Source organism: Echiichthys vipera (genome assembly GCF_963691815.1).
Source record: "Echiichthys vipera genome assembly, chromosome: 17".
NCBI classification, from domain to species: Eukaryota; Metazoa; Chordata; class Actinopteri; order Perciformes; family Trachinidae; genus Echiichthys; species Echiichthys vipera.
In genome coordinates, this window is record NC_139842.1 from 5420218 (window position 1) to 5441830 (window position 21613).

Here is a 21613-nt window from a genome sequence, read left to right on the forward strand (position 1 = left end):
TGTGTGTTCATGTGTGTGTGTGTGTGTGCGCGTGGGTGTGCATGTGTGTGTGTTTGTGTGTGTGTGTGTGTGTGTGTGTGTGTGTGTGTGAGTGGGTGTGGGTGTGTGTGTGTGCCTCCACCAGAGCATCTGCAGGCTGTGCACTGGGCTCAGAAAGGAGGGGGAGGGTAAGGGGGGTGAGGAAAGAAAAGCAGTGGTTTCTATTCATGTCATGGCGCCTTTCATGGGAGGAAGATGGATTTATCTCTCTTATTTCTTCATTCTGCCTCTCCTAACCTTTTAGGTCAGATTGCAGGAGACCGTTGGAGAGACACCGTCACGTGACCCCCGGTACCAAATGGTCTTCCGGCAGTGGCTCTCAACAAGGACCGGAGCACAAGAAGACGCCGCCACTTCTCTCAGAAATGCAGAAGACAACATATTACGACAACTCCTCTGCGCTTTTCGGTGGCTACTCGTCCTACCAGGTGCAAGGGGCGGCAGCGGCGGCAGCAGCAGCCGCCAATGGCTTCGGGGGCTACGATGCACCAGTCCCAGTGTCCCACCACCAGCCGGCCTTCCAGTCAGCGACCCATCTGGATGTGGATTCGTACCAGCGCTCAGCCTGCTCTTTGCAGTCACTGGGCAGTAACAGTGGCCACCAGCAGCAGCAGCTAGCCAAGACCAAGGAGCTGAATGGCAGCTGCATGCGGCCCAGTCTGCCGCCTGAGCACCACCCCAGCTCCCAGGTGTCCCCTCCACTGCCCCCCAACCCCAGCAATGGCAATACTGGAGCTCAGCAGCCGGGGGGCAGTGCTGGGGCCTCCTCAGTCTCTAAATCAGGCCCCACTAAGTCATCTAATTCTGCCTCCTCCACATCATCCTCCACATCGTCCTCCTCCTCCTCGCTGCCCCCCAACCCGACCATGGCCAAGCAGATCTTTCCCTGGATGAAAGAGTGTCGACAGGCGACCAAGCAGAAAAACTGTTCACCCAGCAACAACTCTGGCAACGGTGTGTTAGTCTACACCTGTCTCTGTCTCTCTGTCTGTCTGCGCTTTGATTTCTTCCCATGGCACCACAGAAACAACATGGCTTAGCAGAATACTCATCCCTCTCTCTTTCTCTCCCTCTCTTTCCGTCTGTCCTCCTATTTCTCTCTTCCTTCACGTTTCTTCCTCATTAGTGTCCCTTTTCCTATTATCCTGCCTTCTCCTTCCCATTACCACGTCCCTCTTTCCTCACCTCTCTTATCAACATCCTCTTTCAAGCCCCAGATCCCCAGAGGATTTAAAAGGTTTCTCAGACTATTATGGCAAAACAGGTTTCCACAGGAACTGGTTCAGACAGGCAACTAGTCAAGCTGGTTATCTGTAGCTGGTGAGTCAGAGTGCTCTGGTCCAAGGTCATTTTGATGTTGCTGTTAAATGAACTAAAGTGGCTGGTTAGACATCTCCCTGAGAAAGCATGTTAGAGGGGAATCCGTACGAACCCTGAAATCCACACCGATTCTGCTCGGCATCTTGAATGAGTAAAAGCCCATCAGTAGAGTAACTGTCAAATCCCAAAATTTGGCAAACAGTGAATAGTAAACGGGGTCAAAGGTCAGAGCCATGACAGATACTCCTGACAGAAATCCTGCAAAACCTGAGGGGTGCTTGAGTAAAAGCAACAAGTAAAATGTTTTTAGGAATAGGGAAGTTATTAAGTATAAAAAATGTATGATGGTGTGTTTTAGAATAAACTATGGAGCCAGGTGGAGACGGGTAATATTCTGAGAAAAAATCTCAGAGATTAAAGTGGTAAATTTACAAAAAATACCTGAGATTATTCACATTTTTTTCTTGTAAATTTACCACTTTAACCTTGGAAATACAGAGTTTTTTCCCCCATAGATTTGCCACTTTAATCTCAGCGAATATTCAAGTGTATTTTCTTGTAAATTTACTTTCCGCCAACAGCCCTAATACGCTGTCATAAATATGAATTTTTGGATACAACAAATTGATATCTAAACATATTTTGCACTTTCTGTTTGAGAGTTAGGCTACATAAATATGTGGAGCACTGAAATCAGGAGGTGATTAGCTTAGCTTAGCATGAAGAAGGATACATGTAGCCTGGTTCTGTCTGAAGTGAGCTGCACACAGTGTTAATACAGCTGTGTGTGACTTCCTTTTCATCACAGCGAGGTTTCCAGGTGTGGTTCCATCATGCCTGTACTGAGATCTATACTAAAACTGGGATCTCCGACCATATTTGTCAACCAGAGCTATCGCCGGAGAGATCGCACCGGGCAGATTGATACAAGAAATGGTTCCAGCACATAACTCCTTTTAAAACAACCTGAAACGGACAAAGCAAAAGAGAGAAAAGTCAACATTTGAGAAAAGGAATATCTGGAATATTGTAAGAATATAATAACAGGATCAGTTCAGTACCAGAAAAGAAAGGCAAAGAAGAGAGAGAGAGGGAGGAGAGAGAGAGAGAGAGAGAGAGAGAGAGAGAGAGAGAGAGAGTCAGTATTCCTATAAATCTCAAGTAAAAGGCTCTAAGTAGTTTGACTCGATAAATGAACGATCAGTGGCAACTGAGCAGTCGGGATTGATCACAGTAACAGTACAGTCAGTTATAGGACAGTCTGGCTAACCAGCTGGCACAAACCTGCAGCCAATAGCCTATACACCTTCTTCTATTCATTTACCTTCTCATCTTCACCGAGCACCTCCTCCTTCTCTTTCTTGCTCTCCAACCTGTGGTTATTACTTGCCTTCCGATGGCTCTCCTTCCTCCCACTCTGGCCTCATCTCTCTCTCCTCCTCCTCCTCTCCTCTTGGCACCTGCTTGGAAAGCCACAGCAAGAAGGAATATATTAACAGGGCGAATTTAAATGTCATGTAGATAACAGATGAATAGATCTTCAGAGAGAGAGAATGACATGCAGACATTCGAAATGGATGATATTAGCGAATGGGAAAATAAATACAAGAGGATGATAAATTTGAATATCATACGCGTGTCTGATAACGGGCAAAGAAAACAGTCATCGAGGCGGGCAGATGGGTTATTACAATTGGTAGTTATCAATGAGAAAAAATATGTTCTGCCGTAATGAATATGAGTCTCGTATTCCTATTCAAAAAGCTTTCCATTGACTGGGCAGAGAGCTGAGAAGAGATTAGACTGTTTATTGATGAGAATTTGAAACCATCATTTTGAGAATGTCACTGCTCTGCCAGACAGACGATGTGATGGTTACCTCTCCGTCCATAGAAATAAACAGTAGAGTCATCTGTTTATATTGTTGAGAGAGAGAGAAAGAATAATGGAGAGATAGGAACTCAGTGCTCACTTTGAACTCCCCCGCATCAGCTCATTAGTATGAACACATACGGTGCGCGCACATAGGAACATACCAACACATTCATAACAGAGGCATAGAGATGGAAGAGGCACTGGAGTTCAGCGCTATACTGTTTAGTGCCGAATAGACAACAAGATGGAAAACAACACCAGCCCAGAGCTAGCATCTGTCGCTGCACGCTTAAGCCTTTAGCGGCCATTTGCTTCAGCAGCTAACCCACCCTCGTCGTAAGTCGTTCTGACAAATGGAACCTGCGGAGTCGCTGGGTTCAAATGATGTAGTGGATTTTGACCCTTATGCTCATGGCCCATGGTAAAATACAACAACAACAAAAAACATCTTAAGTCTTTACACACAATGCATGACCACTCTGGAGAGATTACAAAAAAAATATATAGATTTTTGTAGCACTGGCCATTGACTCTGTCATTATAGTAAATACACCATCTGCAAGATTTGGTAACGCAGCAAGAAACACCAGACAGGTTGTAAACAAACTTCCAGGAAAATTATTACCAAACACCCAGCCCAGTTAAGAGACCGACTTCCTACTTCAACTTTGACCATCTTGTTGCGTGCGCTCACACAAGTGAAGGATTATTACCAACATGACTTATGTTGGGTTTGAACAGCAAATATGCACTCAGTTGCCAGTTTATTAGGTACGCATAGGGCTGAAAGGAACCGTTATTTTCATTATTGATTAATCTGCTGATTAATTTGTAGATTCATCTATTAATGGTTTGGTCTGTAAAATGTCAAACAAAAGTCCAAGGTGATGTCTTTAAATGACTTGTATTGTCTAAAATTCAAAGATATTCACTTTTAAATAAACGTAATAAAAAGTAGAAAAGATCCATATGTGAGAGGCTGAAAACAGCATGTTCTGCCATTACAGCGTGAAAAAAACCCCACTTTAACATAAATTACTCAATCATCCAAATAATTGACATGGAGATTATACTGTTTTAAAGCTTGTCTTAAAGAGTTGTTTTGGAGGATGTCGTCAGTGCTGCTGTTGAACTGTGTTGCATTATGCAGGACAGATAGGGGTTTCTATTATTTACTCTACCCTCACTGATGTACATGGGTTGGAGATAATATTAGAAACACCCTTCAGAACGATGCACCAAACTGCAGTCTCCAAAATAGCCTTGAAGTTGAATCAACACCTCTCTAAAACAGTATAACCTCCATGAAGGACTGTTGCGTGACACTGTATTAGGTGTATCTAATAAACTGGCAACTGAGTGTATATCTGGTTAAACTGTCAGCTTGTTTACAACCTGTGTGACCACACAAGGACGCGTATTTATCCACCCGTTGGACCTAATTTCATTGATGTTGCCACGTTCCAGAAGAAGAGTCTATTCCAGTTCCCATGCAGGCCTAAATTGTGAATTTTAAAACTTATTTTGCAATTTATTAGCCGAAATCATCATTATTATTCTTATTGTTAGTGTACAATAGCTAGTCCTCTTATCTTCTGAACATCCCAGCTGTTTTTGTCTGATCATTAGTTTGAGGTTTACCAGCTTTAATGGTTTGCACACAAATTATGTAAAGCCTCGTGCAAAGATCCCTTTTTTTAAACAAATTTTTAAGGCACTTTATTGCAAAACTGATGGAAAGGATGTCTGTTAATCATCAGCTGCATGCTAGTTAACTGTTGCTAAAATACTTGAGCCCTTTTGTGTCAGATAACCAACTTTGATCTTGAGTTTTATTAACCTAACCATGTCTTATAGAGTGGTGACAGCAGCTGCTGAGAGTGGCATAAACATTGAACCATCTTAACACTTGCACTCCCTTAGAGTGACTAACAATGCAAACCAGTAGCCCAAGAGTCCTGTAAACCCCTCAACAGTGGTAACAGATGAATTGTGTGAGCAAGTCTCTGAATATTAGGAGTTAGTGTAACAATCATATAAATGTAGTGAGAAGCTTGACTTCTCTCCAGGTCGGCCTCAGTTCCTTCTCGCAGTCCTCGTGCTGCAGCTGCTGTTGCTGTGGGGGGTTTGTCTTTCCAGCCAAGATGCAATTTAGCTGCCCCCGGCCAGCACTGGGCCCTCCATCTCTTAATAACTGCCACTGTTATGAAGTGTTGACAACTAATATCAAGGGATAATTCAGCCAGCATGCCCGGACCCCCCTCTGCTTTATTAAGAACCTGAATGCTTTCAATTTCCTCCAGCATGAAGCCGGAGTGTTTTAATCTCTCTCCCTCTCTGGCACTCTGAATTTTCATTTCATACCTAGTTACCTGTTTCTTATTATATCCTCCCTTTGTATTTTGTGGGGGTTTTTTTTTTTTTGGATAGTTATTCTCTATATTCATAAAATTTCCCATCTTTTTTTCTCACTCGCCCTTTCTCTGTGTAACCTTTTCTCTTCTCTCCTCAGCATCAGGTGGAGCTGAGAGTGGCAGCAGCGGGGAGAAGAGTCCTACCGGCGGGTCGTCGGCGTCGTCTAAGCGGGCTCGTACGGCATACACCAGCGCCCAGCTGGTTGAGCTGGAGAAGGAGTTTCACTTCAACAGGTACCTGTGTCGGCCGCGGCGCGTGGAGATGGCAAACCTGCTCAACCTCTCCGAACGCCAGATCAAGATCTGGTTCCAGAACCGACGCATGAAATACAAGAAGGACCAGAAGTCCAAAGGCCTGAGCTCCAGTTCTGGAGGGCCCTCCCCAACAGGCTCCCCACCCTTGACCATGCAGTCCTCTGCCAGCTTCCTCAACTCAATGCACCCCATGGGAGGGGGAGGTGGGGGAGGAGGGACAGGCTACGATGTCCCATCTCCGCCATCCTTTGGCAAGCCCCACCAGGGAGTGTCTTACTCCATGTCCACTGCCTACTCCAATCTCCCCATGAAGGGCTGCCCCCCCCAGCAGAAGTATGGCGCCCCAGACCAGGACTACGGCGACCCCCATCCTCACCACGGCCTAGTGCAGGCCAACAATGCTGGCTATGGAACTCCCACCAGCATGCAGGCCAGTCCAGTCTACGTGGGGGGTGGCAGCTATGTGGAACCCATGCCTGGCTCGGGGCCCTCAATGTACGGGCTAAACCACCTCGGCCCCACGCAACCCCACCACCAAACCATGGACTACAATGGCGCGGGGCCCATGTCAGCCTCCAACCAGCACCACGTGGGTGGAGGGGTCCCCCCGGGTCCTTGTGACCCGCAAACACACCCGACGTACACCGAGCTGTCGGCGCACCACACCTCGACTCAGGGCAGAATCCAGGAAGCACCCAAGCTCACTCACCTGTAGCAGGTTTGGAACAAAATGACAACGTAGGAAATAGTGAAGACGACACAGAACATGTAACATGACGTGACTCACTAACAGACGAACTAACACGTGGGGACTCTACTGCTGCAATGGGACAGCAGGAGGGACAAACGGAGACAGACAGGAGCCATCCAGTGGTTTGTCTTGTGCTCAGAGGAAAAGTGGAGTAATCAGTGTTTGGTGTGTTTCCGCTGCCTTCTGATTAGGGCTAGAGCTTTCAAAGTTACCTTTAAAGTGCAGTTCATCTAATTTAATAAAAAGACAAAGGTTGTGCCTATTATCAAGTACCAGCGAAGGAGACAAACAGAGTCAATAAAAGGCAGGTCTCATCAGCGTAAATCAAAACATTTCCAAGGAGTTTGAAGCTGGGACCAAACTTACTTACTCTCTGCTGCTAAAACCTGACATTGTCACACAGGAAATACATTTTTAAACCTTTTAACAGTATATCGTCAGATTTTTAACTTCCCATTATAAAATAAATGGCTAATTTAACTTGCACATTCAAAACTGCGTAATGTTTTACAGTACATTACCAGTATGTTGCAATTTATTACTGTGAGTGTCCCAGGGCCGTGAAGCATATTGTAGGCGTGGGAGAAGAGGTATACAGTCAATTGTCTCCCATGTCCCCCTGGGGACAATAAACGTCAGGAAGCTGATCTTGTGGCACTAGTGCAGGGACATATCGGCAGCTGTATGGCATAACAGGATCTACAGTGAGCACCATTGTTTAGGCGGTATTCATTAGACTGATAATCTACTGTGCGGTCAATAAGGAAACTGCAATATGGACTACTGTATTTAAACAAAGCAGAAAATATTCCCCAGAAACAACAAAAAAAAATCTATTTTGAAAGAACAATTTCTCTCTTTAATTGGTTATTTTGAGTTACTCAGCAAAACCCCTTTTTGTGTGGGTGGAGCAAACGGCTGCCCAGCTAGCATGTTGTTAGAGCTAGTACGTGGTTTAAAATTGTACTTTGATAATAAAATATCCCCCACACACACATATACAAAAAGCTCTCCCGCCTGGTAAATGAAATAGTTGAGATTTTAATGGGCAGTTAACGAGGTGGTTAGATTTATGACGCTGAGCTCTCTCCCCCTCTAGGCAACACATGTTGTTGTCAGCCGAGCTGAGCTATGTGGAGGGCTCTGCCTCTCCATCAGCCGGAGAGCGAGAGAGAGAGAGAGAGAGAGAGAACAGAAATATACGACTGGAGCTGGCAGCACTCGTCTGCCTCCGTTCCACATAAAAACCACTGGATGGTCTTCCCTTCACTGTCTCTTTTTGCCTCCTGCGTACCCATCTCTGTCGTTCCAGACTGAATCACTACTAACCCACCCTCTGTCTCCTGTCTGTGGCAGCAGCACATGGCTTCTGAAGGAGGCGAAATTTCTCACAATCCGCCACAGACCACCCCCTCCCAACACACACACACACACAAACACACACACACACACACACACACACACACACACACACACACACACACACATATCCATCTATCACCACACATGCACTCACCACCCCTCCCATCAATCTAACAGGGTTTAAGAAGCTACGAGCTCAAAGGCTAAACTAGCTCCCATAGACACACATCTTAGCTAAGCTACATTACTCCATACACACAGCAATGCTAAGCTAGCTTCCTTTCTTTGACATACACACACACACACACACACACACACACACACACACACACAGCCAGGTTACGCCAGCTGTTGACATCTTTAAACAAACACATGAGCGGACACGGAAGAGACATTTTTAATGTTCTTACTTTAGCACATCATCGACACAGGGTAAATAATAAGAGTGGAGAACACTATTTATTTATGTTCGGGTAAGTTATTGCCCTCCTCAATCTCTCTCTCTCTCTCTCTCTCTCTCTCTCTCTCTCTCTCTCTATCACTTTGGAAGGGTTCACTTACGGACACCAATGCGAAAAAGTCCACATCTTATATTGTTTTATTTTGTTCTCACATATCTTGACTTTTAACGTGGATACAGGGTATATATTTGAACAAAAATGCATGTCCCAGAAATGCGAGCTGATGTGTATCACACACTTTTAAAACAACTGGGTTTATTTGTTTGAACCCCCAGAGGGGAGTTTTGGGACCCCCCCCCCCCCCCACACGACACTCTCTGCTGTTCTGGAAATAAACCTTTATATGTTTTTTTAAAAGTGCAGATTAACACAAACGGTTCTCACCTCTGGGCATCATTGTTGCACTTAGAGTTTACATTTTGATGGTTAAAGGTAAAAAATAATAATGAGATCTTATTTTGAAGACGGTAGGCCCTCCAATCAAAGCGTCTTTCGCCAATGTGTGTTCAAGTGAACATTCATATATAAATATTTATTTGTTATAGCCAGTTTAAGAAGACTTTCTGTTTTGTATTATTATTATTTATCCTTCATGTATTTATATCGAGAAAAAATACTGTACTTTTTTAGTATTTACCTGTTATGAAAGAAAAAAAAAAACGTTGTGTTTCTTCTTGTCCATTGTACTGAAGTTACATTTTTTTAGTTCTTGTATTTTAGAATAAAATAAGTAGTTTTTATGTTCCTATAATGACCCTTGTACATACATGTCTTGGCTTGTACAGGGAAAAAGGCAGGGATGGGGATTGGTGACCCATCCGTGCATAGTCGGAAAATTTAGACAAACTATTAGCTGGAAAAAAGAACGAGTCTTTTTGGAGAAAAACAACTTCTTTTTTTGTCCTTTGTAGCTCCTTTTTCTTTCAATGTTGGGAGAGTTGTCTGTCGAACAATTCTTTAATAAAATGTTATGTTATTCAGAGATATCGTCAGTTTGTTTATGATTCCTAGGTGTTTTGGTAAATAACTATTAAAAAATGATCTGAAAGGACAACCGCGCTTTGTGAAAACCTGCCATCAACGATTGTATTTATTGTCATGGCAACAAACAAAAAAGCCTGTGCACTGCTGGGCTTCTCTTGGCTGCAAGCTGTGGCAAAAAAACACTAATTATGAAAATATGCATATACTTGCGCACCAGGATAGAACTCAGTGAGGTTTTAAAGTACGTCAAGTTCTGTGGTGGTGCCTGTTTCTGTTGTTTATCAAGTTTGAAGGATGAAAAAAAATGAAACCTTCTAAACCCTTTAAAGTCAGCTGACCTAAATTACTAAATATAGACGCAAAAAATACTCCAGTTGTTCCCCTTACTCGGAAAAAAGACAATATTCCTTCTAAGCTGCAGCCATGCTAAATTGGTGGTGGACTTATTTGACCGTGTGAACGCAGCCTCCCTCATTCTTTCCTTCAACCATCTTCTTGAAAAGGTCGACATTGCAATGTTTGCACGTATCCAAAAACCTGTTGATAGTCAAGAATTTCATGATGTTTAAAAGTCCTCTTTTATGTTGGTGTTCAACGCACAGAGCTGACCGTAAGCAGACCGTAAACTGTCCCAAGCTGCGTTAAAAACTCCAATCGGGGCCCAAATTCTGTGTGTTGTACACGTCCGAAGAATGCTTCTGACTAATATCGGCACATCCAAAACTCCTCTAAATTGGAAAATACATTCAGAAAAAGGCCTAAATCTGAATATTCAAATGGGATATGCTGTTTGCATGACCTGTATCAAATCTGGAATATTCGTCATACTCAGAATAATAGTGAAATATTGGTGTAAACAATGATAGAAAGGGATAAAACATGACTGCTTTGTGTACATGCTGAAAAAACTTTAAAGATACCACAAGTGTTTTACCCAAATCATTTTAACACACACAATACTGTTTAAATATTGCACAAATCATTTTGCTCATCGATGTTATGCAATGTGTACAGTGGGTCGTGTATATTTGATGTTGTAGTTGAGGATCAGGTGTAGGTGTGAATTCTTTCCAACAGCATGTCTCTGGTTCAGGGATGACCTGACACTGATGCCAGTATCGAGTATCGGGTCAATACCTCAGGCTAAAGCATGGCATCACTGTCAGAGAACAGTCCCAATAATTACATGTGAAGCCTGGAGCGACGTGTTAGATGTCAGAAGTAAAAAATCTTTCACCTTTAGGAAAACTTCTAATCTACTTCATGTCTCGTATATGCCTGACAGACTCGACAGAAAGAAGAAGGCTACTTGGTGCTGGAGTAGACAAATATTCAGCTATTCCGCAAATATTTTTCTGGTGGCTGGAATTCGTTTACTACTGATTACCAGCAAAGATAAACCAATGCCAGTGTCAGATACTGGGCTGCATCCCAGCAACAGTTGGTCCAAGAACCATTTACTGCACTATAACCTGATACCTGTCGCTGCTTGACATTTTTAGAGTCCTCTCTCTTAGAAGGAAACCGACTTTAACTCTCTTTTGTCGCATGACTCCAAACTATTGCTCATTTTCTGAGTTAAGTGACAGTATAAGCTCAAACTCACTCAGAATATTTACAGTATTGCATCTGACGGATTATATTCAACTCTCACTGCTGCTGGAGAAAACATCTAAGACCCGAGTTCTCTACAAAAATAAGATACGCCTCCTGAAAATAAAATAATGCTGACCAAGATTTAAAATAATACAATTTGTTTTTAAGTAGATGTTACCAGTTAGTTGGAGAGGTAAAATGGTGGTAAAGCAACTTAGGTTGAAACAACCCAACCCATAAAGTGTCCTTGAGCAAGAAGTCTGACCTCTAAATGCAGATGTTTTACATGAGAACAATCGGTTTAGAAGAAGAGTTACAGTTAAATGCAGTAGTTCTGGTGCTGCATCATAAGTGGTCTGACATTAAACAGATAGTTCAGATTGTTTTGTTGTTGTTGTATGAGGTACTTATCCATATACGTTTATAAATCCACATCCATATTTGTTTGTTAGTCTTCTCTTTAAAACACCAAAGTCACACGAGGCAGCAGTCGACCTGGGACTCCCGTGCTCTGTGAGGTAACATTACTGTTTTTGTCAGTGGAGTCTGGTGGCTTTGATGAGAGCATAGAACAGCTTCACTGCCCCACTGCGTGAACTTAAACAGGGCTGCTTGACAGCAAGGTAAAGTAGTGAAAATAAAGTGTACACTTTCGCTGATTAATTAAACTGATAGATTGTTTTAGGCATCTAAAACCCACTGCCCCATCCACAGCAGTACATAGCTTTGCTTCTGTGTCAGTACTCCCGTCTGCGTTTCCAAACTGGGGGCGTGCCGATCGCCACTTATTTGCACAGTAATACTTTGACTATCGAAAAGTACCTCATACAACCGCATTTCAAAATATCCAAACCAGCCCTTTAAAGAGACTGCGAGGTGTGATTGAAAGCTCTGGAAAGCTCTAGAGAGTGGGCCCTGAAAACGTGTTATTAAGTAAGCCTATCAGACAGTTCAGCAGATGGTTGGAGTTATGTACAGATATTGGGGATTTCTTTCATGGCTGACCTTTTTTTCTTTGAACTACTGACTTATTTCAACGAGAAGGGGTAAAACAGTTGGAGCTTTTTCAACAGATAAGTCAAGTACTGAAAACAGATCATAGCTCAGACATTTCAACGTATTCCTTCTTTCATCTTTCTTTTTTTCTCGTGTTATCTCACACACATACTGATCCTGCGTGTCCTGTTTATGGCTAAAAAAGCCCTGGGGCCTGCGCCTTGGCCTGGTCACATGATCTCTCACCCCCTCCTCTCTCTCTCTCTCTCTCTCTCTCTCTCTCTCTCTCTCTCTCTCTCTCCCTCTCTCTCTCTCTCTCTAGCACGCGCTTATCCTGAGAGGCCTGAGAGCAGCATAAAACTTAGGACATAAATCAGGCTCCCATAAATAATGGCCGTACTTCCCTTTACATCTCCGTTGGACTAACAGACAATAAAAACACCAATAAGCAGAGATTGGATCTAATTTATTGCCTCATAAAAACAGACGGAGAGCTCGGCTCGGCTTCAGCAACACATGCAGTCACTGCTGAACACAGTACAACTATTATTAAAGAATACGCTCACAACCAGGTGCAAAGACTGATCTGGAGCCAGACATTAGAACTATATCCTAATAAGGTTACGGTTTTTATTAAGTAGGCTATATTGGGTAAAAAGTTGTCTGTCACATGTGAACAGATTTGTTTTGTCATCCAGCAGCTAAAACTAATACTACTAGTGACAATAATAATAATAATAATAATAATAATAATAATCATAATAATAATAATAATAATAGTAATATTATTATTAATAATAATGATTGTAAATAATGACAATGGTAATAATAATAATAATATTACTAATACTAATAATAAAAATAGCATGCTAATAGAACATTATTGGTAATTTTAAACCTCTTTAGAAATAGAAAAGTGGACTACAATTCATGAACTGTTGCGTCGAAAGCTTTTTCTTTTCTTTTTTTGTTTACCGGAAGCAGGTCTTGGACCAATGAAAATCTCATATATCAATAACTTAGTAATTATGTTTTAAATGAGATACAATTCAAATGCAGCCTAGTGGAATTCATACACATATTTAAAAATATATATAATTACTAGTTTACCCTCAGTAACCATCAAACAAAAGATCAAATCAAATCAAATCTTCAGTCCACGTTTTCCATGTGCTGTCTGAGAAAAAAAGGCTTCTGTTCATCTTGTAAATAAACTTCCAATAAGTCGAAATTTTACAAAAATAATTCAAAAATCTCGACGTAAAACGAGAATAAGAAAACACACTAAACGAGTGCAGCCAGTGCAGCAGCTCGTGTGTCTGCTGTGTTTGGTGTGTGTTCATGCAGCCTCGGCCTACTCACTGCCTGCGCTTTCTGCTGCCTCAATGGCCCTCACTCCCACACACATTTCAGAGTCAGGGGGCGAAGCCAAATGGCATGGGAAAGAGAGAAGGAGAGGGGAAAAGGAGTGCGAGCTAAATAGCTTAAGAAAAGTTGTCTCTGGTATCTGAGTGGTTTTGTTTTTTTTAACTCAAAACATACACTATTTCTGCGGGACGGTTATATATGAGCGTATCTGGTGCGCGTAAAAGCCCAAAACACGGCGGTCTAAAGTGGCAGAGATAGAGAGTGTCACACTGGAGGGTTTCTTGTTATTTAGGGAGAGAGAGGGGCTGCTGTCAGGCTCTTTGCAGGGAGTGAAAGATTGATCACCGCACTTTTTTCCCCCACTCCTCAGGCCCTCCCCAAAATATCCTCTGAGAAATTCCCGAGTTCCTGATCTTTATTTTAAAAAAAGAAGAAAATCTACATGTTAAGTCTGAGGACCACTCAGCACACGCTCACTTACTATTAACTTTCATATTATTGCTGCTGTGTTATTATTTTTACTATTGGGGGGAACAGGAGGCATGCGCTCTCTTCCCCTCCTTGTTCCAGTTGCACGGAGCGACCTCGCTGTGAACTCTCTCCCTCTCTCTCTGCGTAAATACACCGAACATTTTTAACACACATACATCACACTGGAGAGAGGGAGAGAGAGAGGGAGAGAGAGAGAGAGAGAGAGAGAGAGAGAGAGAGAGAGAGAGAGAGAGAGAGAGAGAGAACCATAGCTAGCATTAAAGACATTTGGAGCCTGGAGAGGAGAGGGATTATATTTAGACAATATTTAGGTTTCTATTTCTCTCTCTCTCTCCCTCTCTCTCTCACACAACACACACACACACACACACACACACACACACACACACACACACACACTGGCAAAGCTACAACAAAACATAATCCCAAACACATGAAGAATTCTATTAAAACAACAACAAAAAAAGTACACTTACACGCCAACAGGCTGCCTCTCTCCCTGCCTCTCTCCAGTTAAATCTAAATTTCTGTCTCTCTATTCGTTTGGAAGTTAACCTGCTTCCGTTCCACTACCGCTAAAATCTCCATCACCCTGTACTCCTGAGCTGCTGCACCATCTAAACCCCGCTCCAAGTTTTCTGTGTCTAAATTGGTGATTTTCATCCTCTGTCACACTTCATAAGATTAATGAGCTGAGTGCTGTAAACAGTTGAATGAGCCATATTGTAAACGGTGCTGGCCAGCTCCGTTCGCCTAATGTTAACCGTCATTACATCACCCAGAGGACCGAAAAAATGTCCGAGAGATGCTCTATTGTTTGTGCGTAACGCCAGGGCCGGGATACACCGACCCATCGCCCACACGGCGCACATGGCGAACGGTCGCCTTGTCGGTTTTTTTTCCTCCCCAGACCCCCCGTTAAGAGAAAACAATGGCAGCTATCCTGTGATGTAGCCCCTCTATGCCACAGCATTTGGTGGAAAAATAATAATGCTGCTTCCCACAGCCATCGCCGCCGCCAGGCCCGGACCCCTGATTGGCTGTTTTGGGTCACATGACCAGGAATTGGCTGCAATTTCGCCCCATAGTTCTTCAGTTTAGCCTACCCAGGTCCCCATACGCTAGTAATATCACCAATATACACAATTATTATATAGCCACCGCATTTACGCCACTGCGGTCGGGAGCCTACATGCTCGTGCGTTTTTTCTTTTCGTTTTATTTTTTTAGGAAGCCATATTGGGTTGTGTGCGTGTGCGAGCGTGCGCGTGTGTGCATGTGTTTTGTGTTTTTTTTTTTATTATTTTGGGGAAGGGATTGTTTCGGGGGTCTCGCGTTTGTGGTTGAAGCCGGTTTGAGGGAGCTATGAATTTTGAATTCGAGAGGGAGATCGGTTTTATAAACAGCCAGCCGTCCCTAGCAGAGTGCCTGACGTCCTTCCCCGCCGTCCTGGAGTCATTTCAAACTTCATCAATCAAGGAGTCGACAGTAATTCCGCCTCCCTTCGAGCACACCATCCCCAGCCTCAGCCCCTGCACAGCCAGCCAGCCGAGACCGGCTGCTAGGAGCCAGCAGAACCGGAGGACCTCCGTCACTAATGGCCTCCAGACGCACCACCGAGCTGCCCAGCAGCCCTGCCCGACCGGCCAGGCCCCTGCCCTGGCCACGGCTACCCCGGCCGGTCCGCTGGCCCACGAGTTCCCCTGGATGAAGGAGAAGAAGTCATCAAAGAAATGCGCAAAGCCTGGGAGCTGCTCCAGCGGTGGCGGATCCATCATCCCCCCTGCCTCGTCCTCCCCATCGCCGACCGCCTCCGGGTACGCTTCGGCGGGCATCGAGTCACCCACAGGTCGGTATGCTGGGAAGAGAGAGCCAGTATGTGTGTGTGCGGTGGGAGTGTGGGGAGTGTGCAGCCTGTGCTTTAATTTTCTGTGTGCATCTTCACTTCACTTCGGAAATAACATTCATTACACACAGCATGGTTTTCGTTAGATGACATTTTCTTTTTCTTCCTGTGTGTGTGTGTGTGTGTGTGTGTGTGTGTGTGTGTGTGTGTGTGTGTGTGTGTGTGTGTGTGTGTGTGTTGTTGTGCAGTGCTGTGATGCTGTGTCAACAGGGAAGCCATATCTAGACCACTGCATTATGCTGCAGTGCACTCTCTCAACATGCACCCATCAACGTTTTACACACACATTATGTGTCATTGTTAGGATCAGTGTGTAGAAATCATCTTTATGCTTAGTTTAAACCCTTCCCACCAGCTTCCTGTTAGTCCTGCACCATCCTATAGCCCACATTTCCAAAATGCATTCTGTCCATATATAATTATTTTTCGTGCGTAAAGACGCACAGAGGGGGGGTGTTTTCCCTTTATCAATATTGCAGATGAGTGCTGCTGCAGCCTGTATCATTCTGTTCATTGGGTGGTGTGATTTCAGTAGCAGCAGCAGCATCGCCTTGGCATTATATATTCATAACACAAGTGAGATGGTAGCCATATTGGATGGAGGTAGGAAATATAACGGCGAGGCAAAACATGTTGGAGTGGGGGTTGGGGGAGGGGTATAAGCTACAACCACACAGGGTACAGTCTGCACACAATCAGATTTTCTTGGGTTTAGGTCATTTCTGTCTTTTGCACTGGCCTCCATAACAATCACTGCATGTGTACATTTTTTCCCTCGCTTCTCCAGTCACACAAATCCCCGCCACATTCATCTTATAATGGGAATTTTTGTTTTCTCGCGTTCCTTTTCTCGCCCAATTTCCTGCTTTTTCTGATTTCATTCATGAGGCCATCCATGGTTTTAGTTATTTTTCTGACAGCTACCACCACATTGGTTTCACATCGACATCCCCACATCTCCCTGCACATTTCCTCCTCACCCATATGATTTATTTATTTTCTTCTCCTTTTGCATTTCTCTGGTCACAGGCTGCAGCCTCTCACAGCAGGCTCGCTGCACTTCCCAGAAGAGAGAAACCTTCTTTGGCATTGTGATCATCTAACTTTATCTGCCTTTGCTTTGCTTTATTATTATTATTTTTACCAGCAACAAATTGCTCCGCTTTAACAGTTATGGCTTTGGCTGCTACTGTAATTGGAAGGAGTATTTTTTTATGAGACTTTTTGTGTTTTATTACTGTTTTATTACAGACAGAAGAGCCGTAGGGATTTCTGCTCGATGCTGAAGCAGCTTATTTCTTGGCTGGGAATCCTGCACGCAATAAACTTGTAGAGGTTTTACAGGGCTCTCATGAAATAGATTACAATTTGAAGTTTAAACGAAATATAACATTGAAATAAAAAAGATGAGAATAGCTTCGAAAGTCTTTACACAATAAATCCTCTACATAATTCCTTTATTTGTCTATGTCTCCCTGCAGACCCGAGCCAGGCGAGTCTGGATGGTGGAGGAGCCGGGTCCCGCCGGCTGCGGACAGCCTACACCAACACACAACTGCTGGAGCTGGAGAAGGAGTTCCACTTCAACAAGTACCTATGCCGGCCTAGGAGGGTGGAGATCGCCGCCCTCTTGGATCTGACGGAGCGACAGGTCAAAGTTTGGTTCCAGAACCGGCGGATGAAACACAAGCGCCAGACGCACCACCGGGACGGCGGTGGTGGTGGAGGCCATGAATCCAGCGACCCGGGCGGGTTTGAGCCGCTCGAAGGGGCAGACGCTTCATCCCCGTACTCAAGCCAGCCGCTGGAAGCATCTGGCACCGGGGAGGCCACATCGGACGGCGAGCCGGGGAGCTGCAATCCATCTTCGGCCGGTGCACCCACCGCCTACACTAATGACAGCGGGGACAATGCACAACCCACGGCGGAGGAGGGAGGCCGATTGAGCCGTCCCGAACGCCCACTGCCAGGGACATCTGGCTCCTCTGACGCTGCTGCGCCACACCACTCCCCGCCGACGTTCACCACGACGAACTCCGCCGATAACCCGGGCCTGATGCAGCTCAGCAAGGCCGGGCCCGCAGCAGCAGCAGCCGCAGCCTCCGAGCCGTCATTCTCGGAGCTGCGGGACTCCTCCATCACCTCAACCTCCTCCTCATCAGCGCTCCCCGACTTGACCTTCTTTGCCGGGGACGCCTGCCTGTCACCCAGCCTTCAGAGCTCCCTGGATAGTCCGGTGGATTTCTCCGAAGAGGACTTCGACCTGTTCACAAGCACGCTGTGCACCATAGACCTGCAGCACCTCAACTTCTGAGGCCAGCTGCAACGTTTAAATATGAAATAATAATAACAAAAATAAATAAAAGCGAGTGGACGGACAGGCCTGTGATGGGTGAACAATCGAGCGGAGGACGCAGCACTTGGCGAGGCTGTTTTAAAAAAGCATACAAGCTTCTCGGCAACATTCCTGAAACAATTCTGAATGAAAATGATGTTTTTTAAATATTTTGTTGGTTTTATTTTTCGGCTATAATGTTGCCTAGTTTAAGAGAGATGCAGTTAATTTGATTTTTTTACTTTTTAACATCGAAGGGACATTGTTTTATTTTTGTTTCACGATCGAAACGTTGTGGATATTATTCCCTCCCCCCTGTTCAGGTATTTATTGCCTTTCTTGCTTTTGATCGTTTCCGTTTCAATGATTAACCCTTATCGGTATGCGTGGATTTGTTTCCTCGAGTGCATTCTGGTGCAGCTTCGTGGATCCTTAATAACTTCTCAGGAACTGCTCACGGAGTCTAGGTGCAGATAGCTGGACTGCTTTTAGAAAAGAAATCTCAACGGAAGAATGAATTCGCGCTCGCTCTCTCTCTGCACGAGACGAGACGAGACGAGAGAAGCCCTGCTGACGACCCGAGTTTTAGACCCTAGTTTATTTATTGAGATTCTTTAATAGTGAAAATCCAAATTATTTATTGTACATATATTTTCATAGTGGAATAACAATAATAATAAAAACACACAAACATTTACGATGTGGCCCATGTTGTTTTGTTCTGATTCAAGGAGTGCTGACTACCTGTGTGATAATTCTGTGAAGACATAAGGGGCATGCAGTGGATCTATTTTTATGAAGTTAACACTAATAATTCACTGCGATTTTAATACTCTAACTAAAAAAATAATAAAAATGAGCATTCAACAGCATATTAGTATAGACCGCAGTCGAGTATATTTGTTTTTTATCGGTTGTAGCTTATAGTGGGCGATGTTTATTTGTTTTAATAATTTATTTTAAATCTGTTTCATAATAGCCTTTATATAATTTCCATAATGCATTTAGTGCAGTGCAATTAAGCATACGTTTATAACTCTCACGTTTTTGTTGTTGATGATGTTTTCTAATTCTTAAGGTAGGATTTGTCCTCATAATGAAATATTTTATATTATTATATATATATATTATATTTATATTTAGACCCAGAATTTGGTCTGAGTGCAGATTTCACATTTAGATGCATGGCTCAGTAAAACATTTCCCACACTGTGGCCTACACCATGCATACTGCTATCCTATACTGATATAGCCTGGTATGGCCTAGTGTGGTTCAGCTCATGTGTTTACACAGTGATAACCCTGAAGAATGAGATATTTTCCAGAGCAGATAAAAAAAGAGGGAGAAACAGTCTGAGGCCACAGCAGGGTCATTGTTTTCCTCCATCACACTTTAGCTTAGCATGGGTAGCCCCCTGAGTAGGAGCTAATGGTTAGCATAGCATGGCCCTTTCACCATGTGAGAGCAGCAGAGAAACTACACTGCAGCCTTTGACTGAGACCCAGAGCTGACCACGGCTCCTCTGCAGCTTATGAGCATGGGAGCTAACTGGAGCTTGGCATTGCATTCTCTCTCCCACTGTTCAGCTGGTAGGGTAAACATGGAGCAAGCCTTGAGTTAGCCTTGAGTGGCTAACTCCCTGCCATTAGTGTGTGTGTGTGTGTGTGTGTGTGTGTGTGTGTGTGTGTGTGTGTGTGTGTGTGTGTGTGTGTGTGTGTGTGTGATGCTAACTAGCTGCTCCTCCTCCTCCCACAGAGTCAAAATGGCGCTGAAGACAAAGCAGGATGTGAACAATGAGCAGTGGCAGCCATTACAGGATGACTGGCTCAGTGTGACAGGCAGTGCGTGTGTGTGTGTGTGTGTGTGTGTGTGTGTGTGTGTGTGTGTGTGTGTGTGTGTGTGTGTGTGTGTGTGTGTAATAGTTAGAGTCAAAAAGAAGGAAGCATGCCTTGTTTTATTCTTCTACAGATTGAAGACAGGTTTATATCTGATTGTTTTATTTTGTATAAAAATAATAATAATTATTATAATTTTAATAATAACCCAATTATTAATTTAGTATCAATATGAAATTGTATTTAGGATGTAAACATATTAGACAATATCAAATTGTATTTTCATTTGAATTGCAATCTGCAGACCTACTGAACCAGAGAAAATAGGGATAGGTTGATGTTGGCAATACAACCACTTAACTATATGCATTGGTGTTGTTATATTGCAGTTTTGTTGTCAATATGGACAATTAACTGACTCTTCTAATAGAAATCTGAAAAAAAATACTTTCTCCGATGATCCAGAAACACCCAAGTAACACATAGTGTAATGTGCCCTGCTAAATAAACTCAATTGAGAAAGAAATTAGGACAAAATATTCAGTTTGGATAAAACATCACTTCTTTTTGCTCTTTATACTGCCGTGGTGCCTTCAAATGTCGTAAAAAATAAAACGCTGTGTTCAAACTAAATTAAGAACTTTAGCTGAAAACAACAGAACCATAAGAGAAAGACTGAAGAAGCTGAACTCCCATTGGTGCTCTGTGATTTTCTCTTTAAGTGGATGGCTCCCTTTTATCCGGGTCCCAATCAAACATCACATAACTTAGTAATTCAGAGACACATATTTGACTGATTAGCCTTCATGCTAATGTTTGATCAACGCATCCTAACAGTCTGCAGAACAACATCGCTCCCTCTGTGTGGTTATAATAGAACATAGAAAACTCCTGTGAGGTCCATGTGAGCACACGTCTAAAGTGTGTAGACCTCCAGCTAATCTGCCTAATCCCATCTGAGCAGCACATGGGATTTCACATATTGAAATAATTCTGTAAATGTCAAAAATACGCAACAGAGAATAAGTACCACTACTAATACGAAGCAACTGTAAAGTGCTTTATAGAAAATTTGACTATCAACTCTTAATCCATAAACAACCCTGACCTGGTGTTGACTCTTCCTGTTTCCACCATTTTATTCATCAGGTATTTAAATGCTAACTATAACATTTGTCCTGACACCATAACAAACTGCAAAATTGATTTAACAATAATAAATAAAACGTATCAAGAAATTCCCAAAATAGCAAATAAGAAATGAGGAACATTACCGCGGATGGGTTTACAGTTAAAGCTGAAACGTTCATGCTGCTTTCCCTTTAGCGATGGGACTGCTTTAGCATTCAACACTAAAATCAAATGGGTGTCTTCCAAAATTACCAACTTTTCAGTATAGCATTTATTGTTTTTTTCCCCCGAATCGTTTTCCTTCGCAGAGCCACAGCTAAGGGATACCTGCTGGTGAGGCTGTTCTCATTCATGTTCGTATAATATCGTACCGAAAGTAAAAGACGAAAATTGGTGTGTACTCCACGTATTTGTTTTGTGTGTGTTTCAATTTCATAGCTAGAAATGAATGCACTGCGACTTGTGCGTATTCCAAGTATTAAAATCAATAAG

General features: G+C 43.4%; 2 protein-coding genes across 2 annotated transcripts; both read left to right on the forward strand.

The window, feature by feature from the left end:
* Positions 1-404: 404 nt before the first annotated feature.
* hoxb3a (homeobox B3a) lies at positions 405-6618 on the forward strand (the record flags this gene model as incomplete). The annotated part of the gene is made up of 2 exons (XM_083930529.1): positions 405-993; positions 5747-6618. 2 exons carry the CDS (start codon positions 405-407, stop codon positions 6616-6618), a joined length of 1461 nt encoding a protein of 486 aa, XP_083786655.1.
* Positions 6619-15278: 8660 nt separating this feature from the next.
* hoxb2a (homeobox B2a) lies at positions 15279-18133 on the forward strand (the record flags this gene model as incomplete). Its single annotated transcript, XM_083931465.1, has 2 exons — positions 15279-15762; positions 17301-18133. The coding sequence occupies 2 exons, from the start codon at positions 15279-15281 to the stop codon at positions 18131-18133; spliced, it is 1317 nt and encodes a 438-aa protein (XP_083787591.1).
* Positions 18134-21613: the final 3480 nt, after the last annotated feature.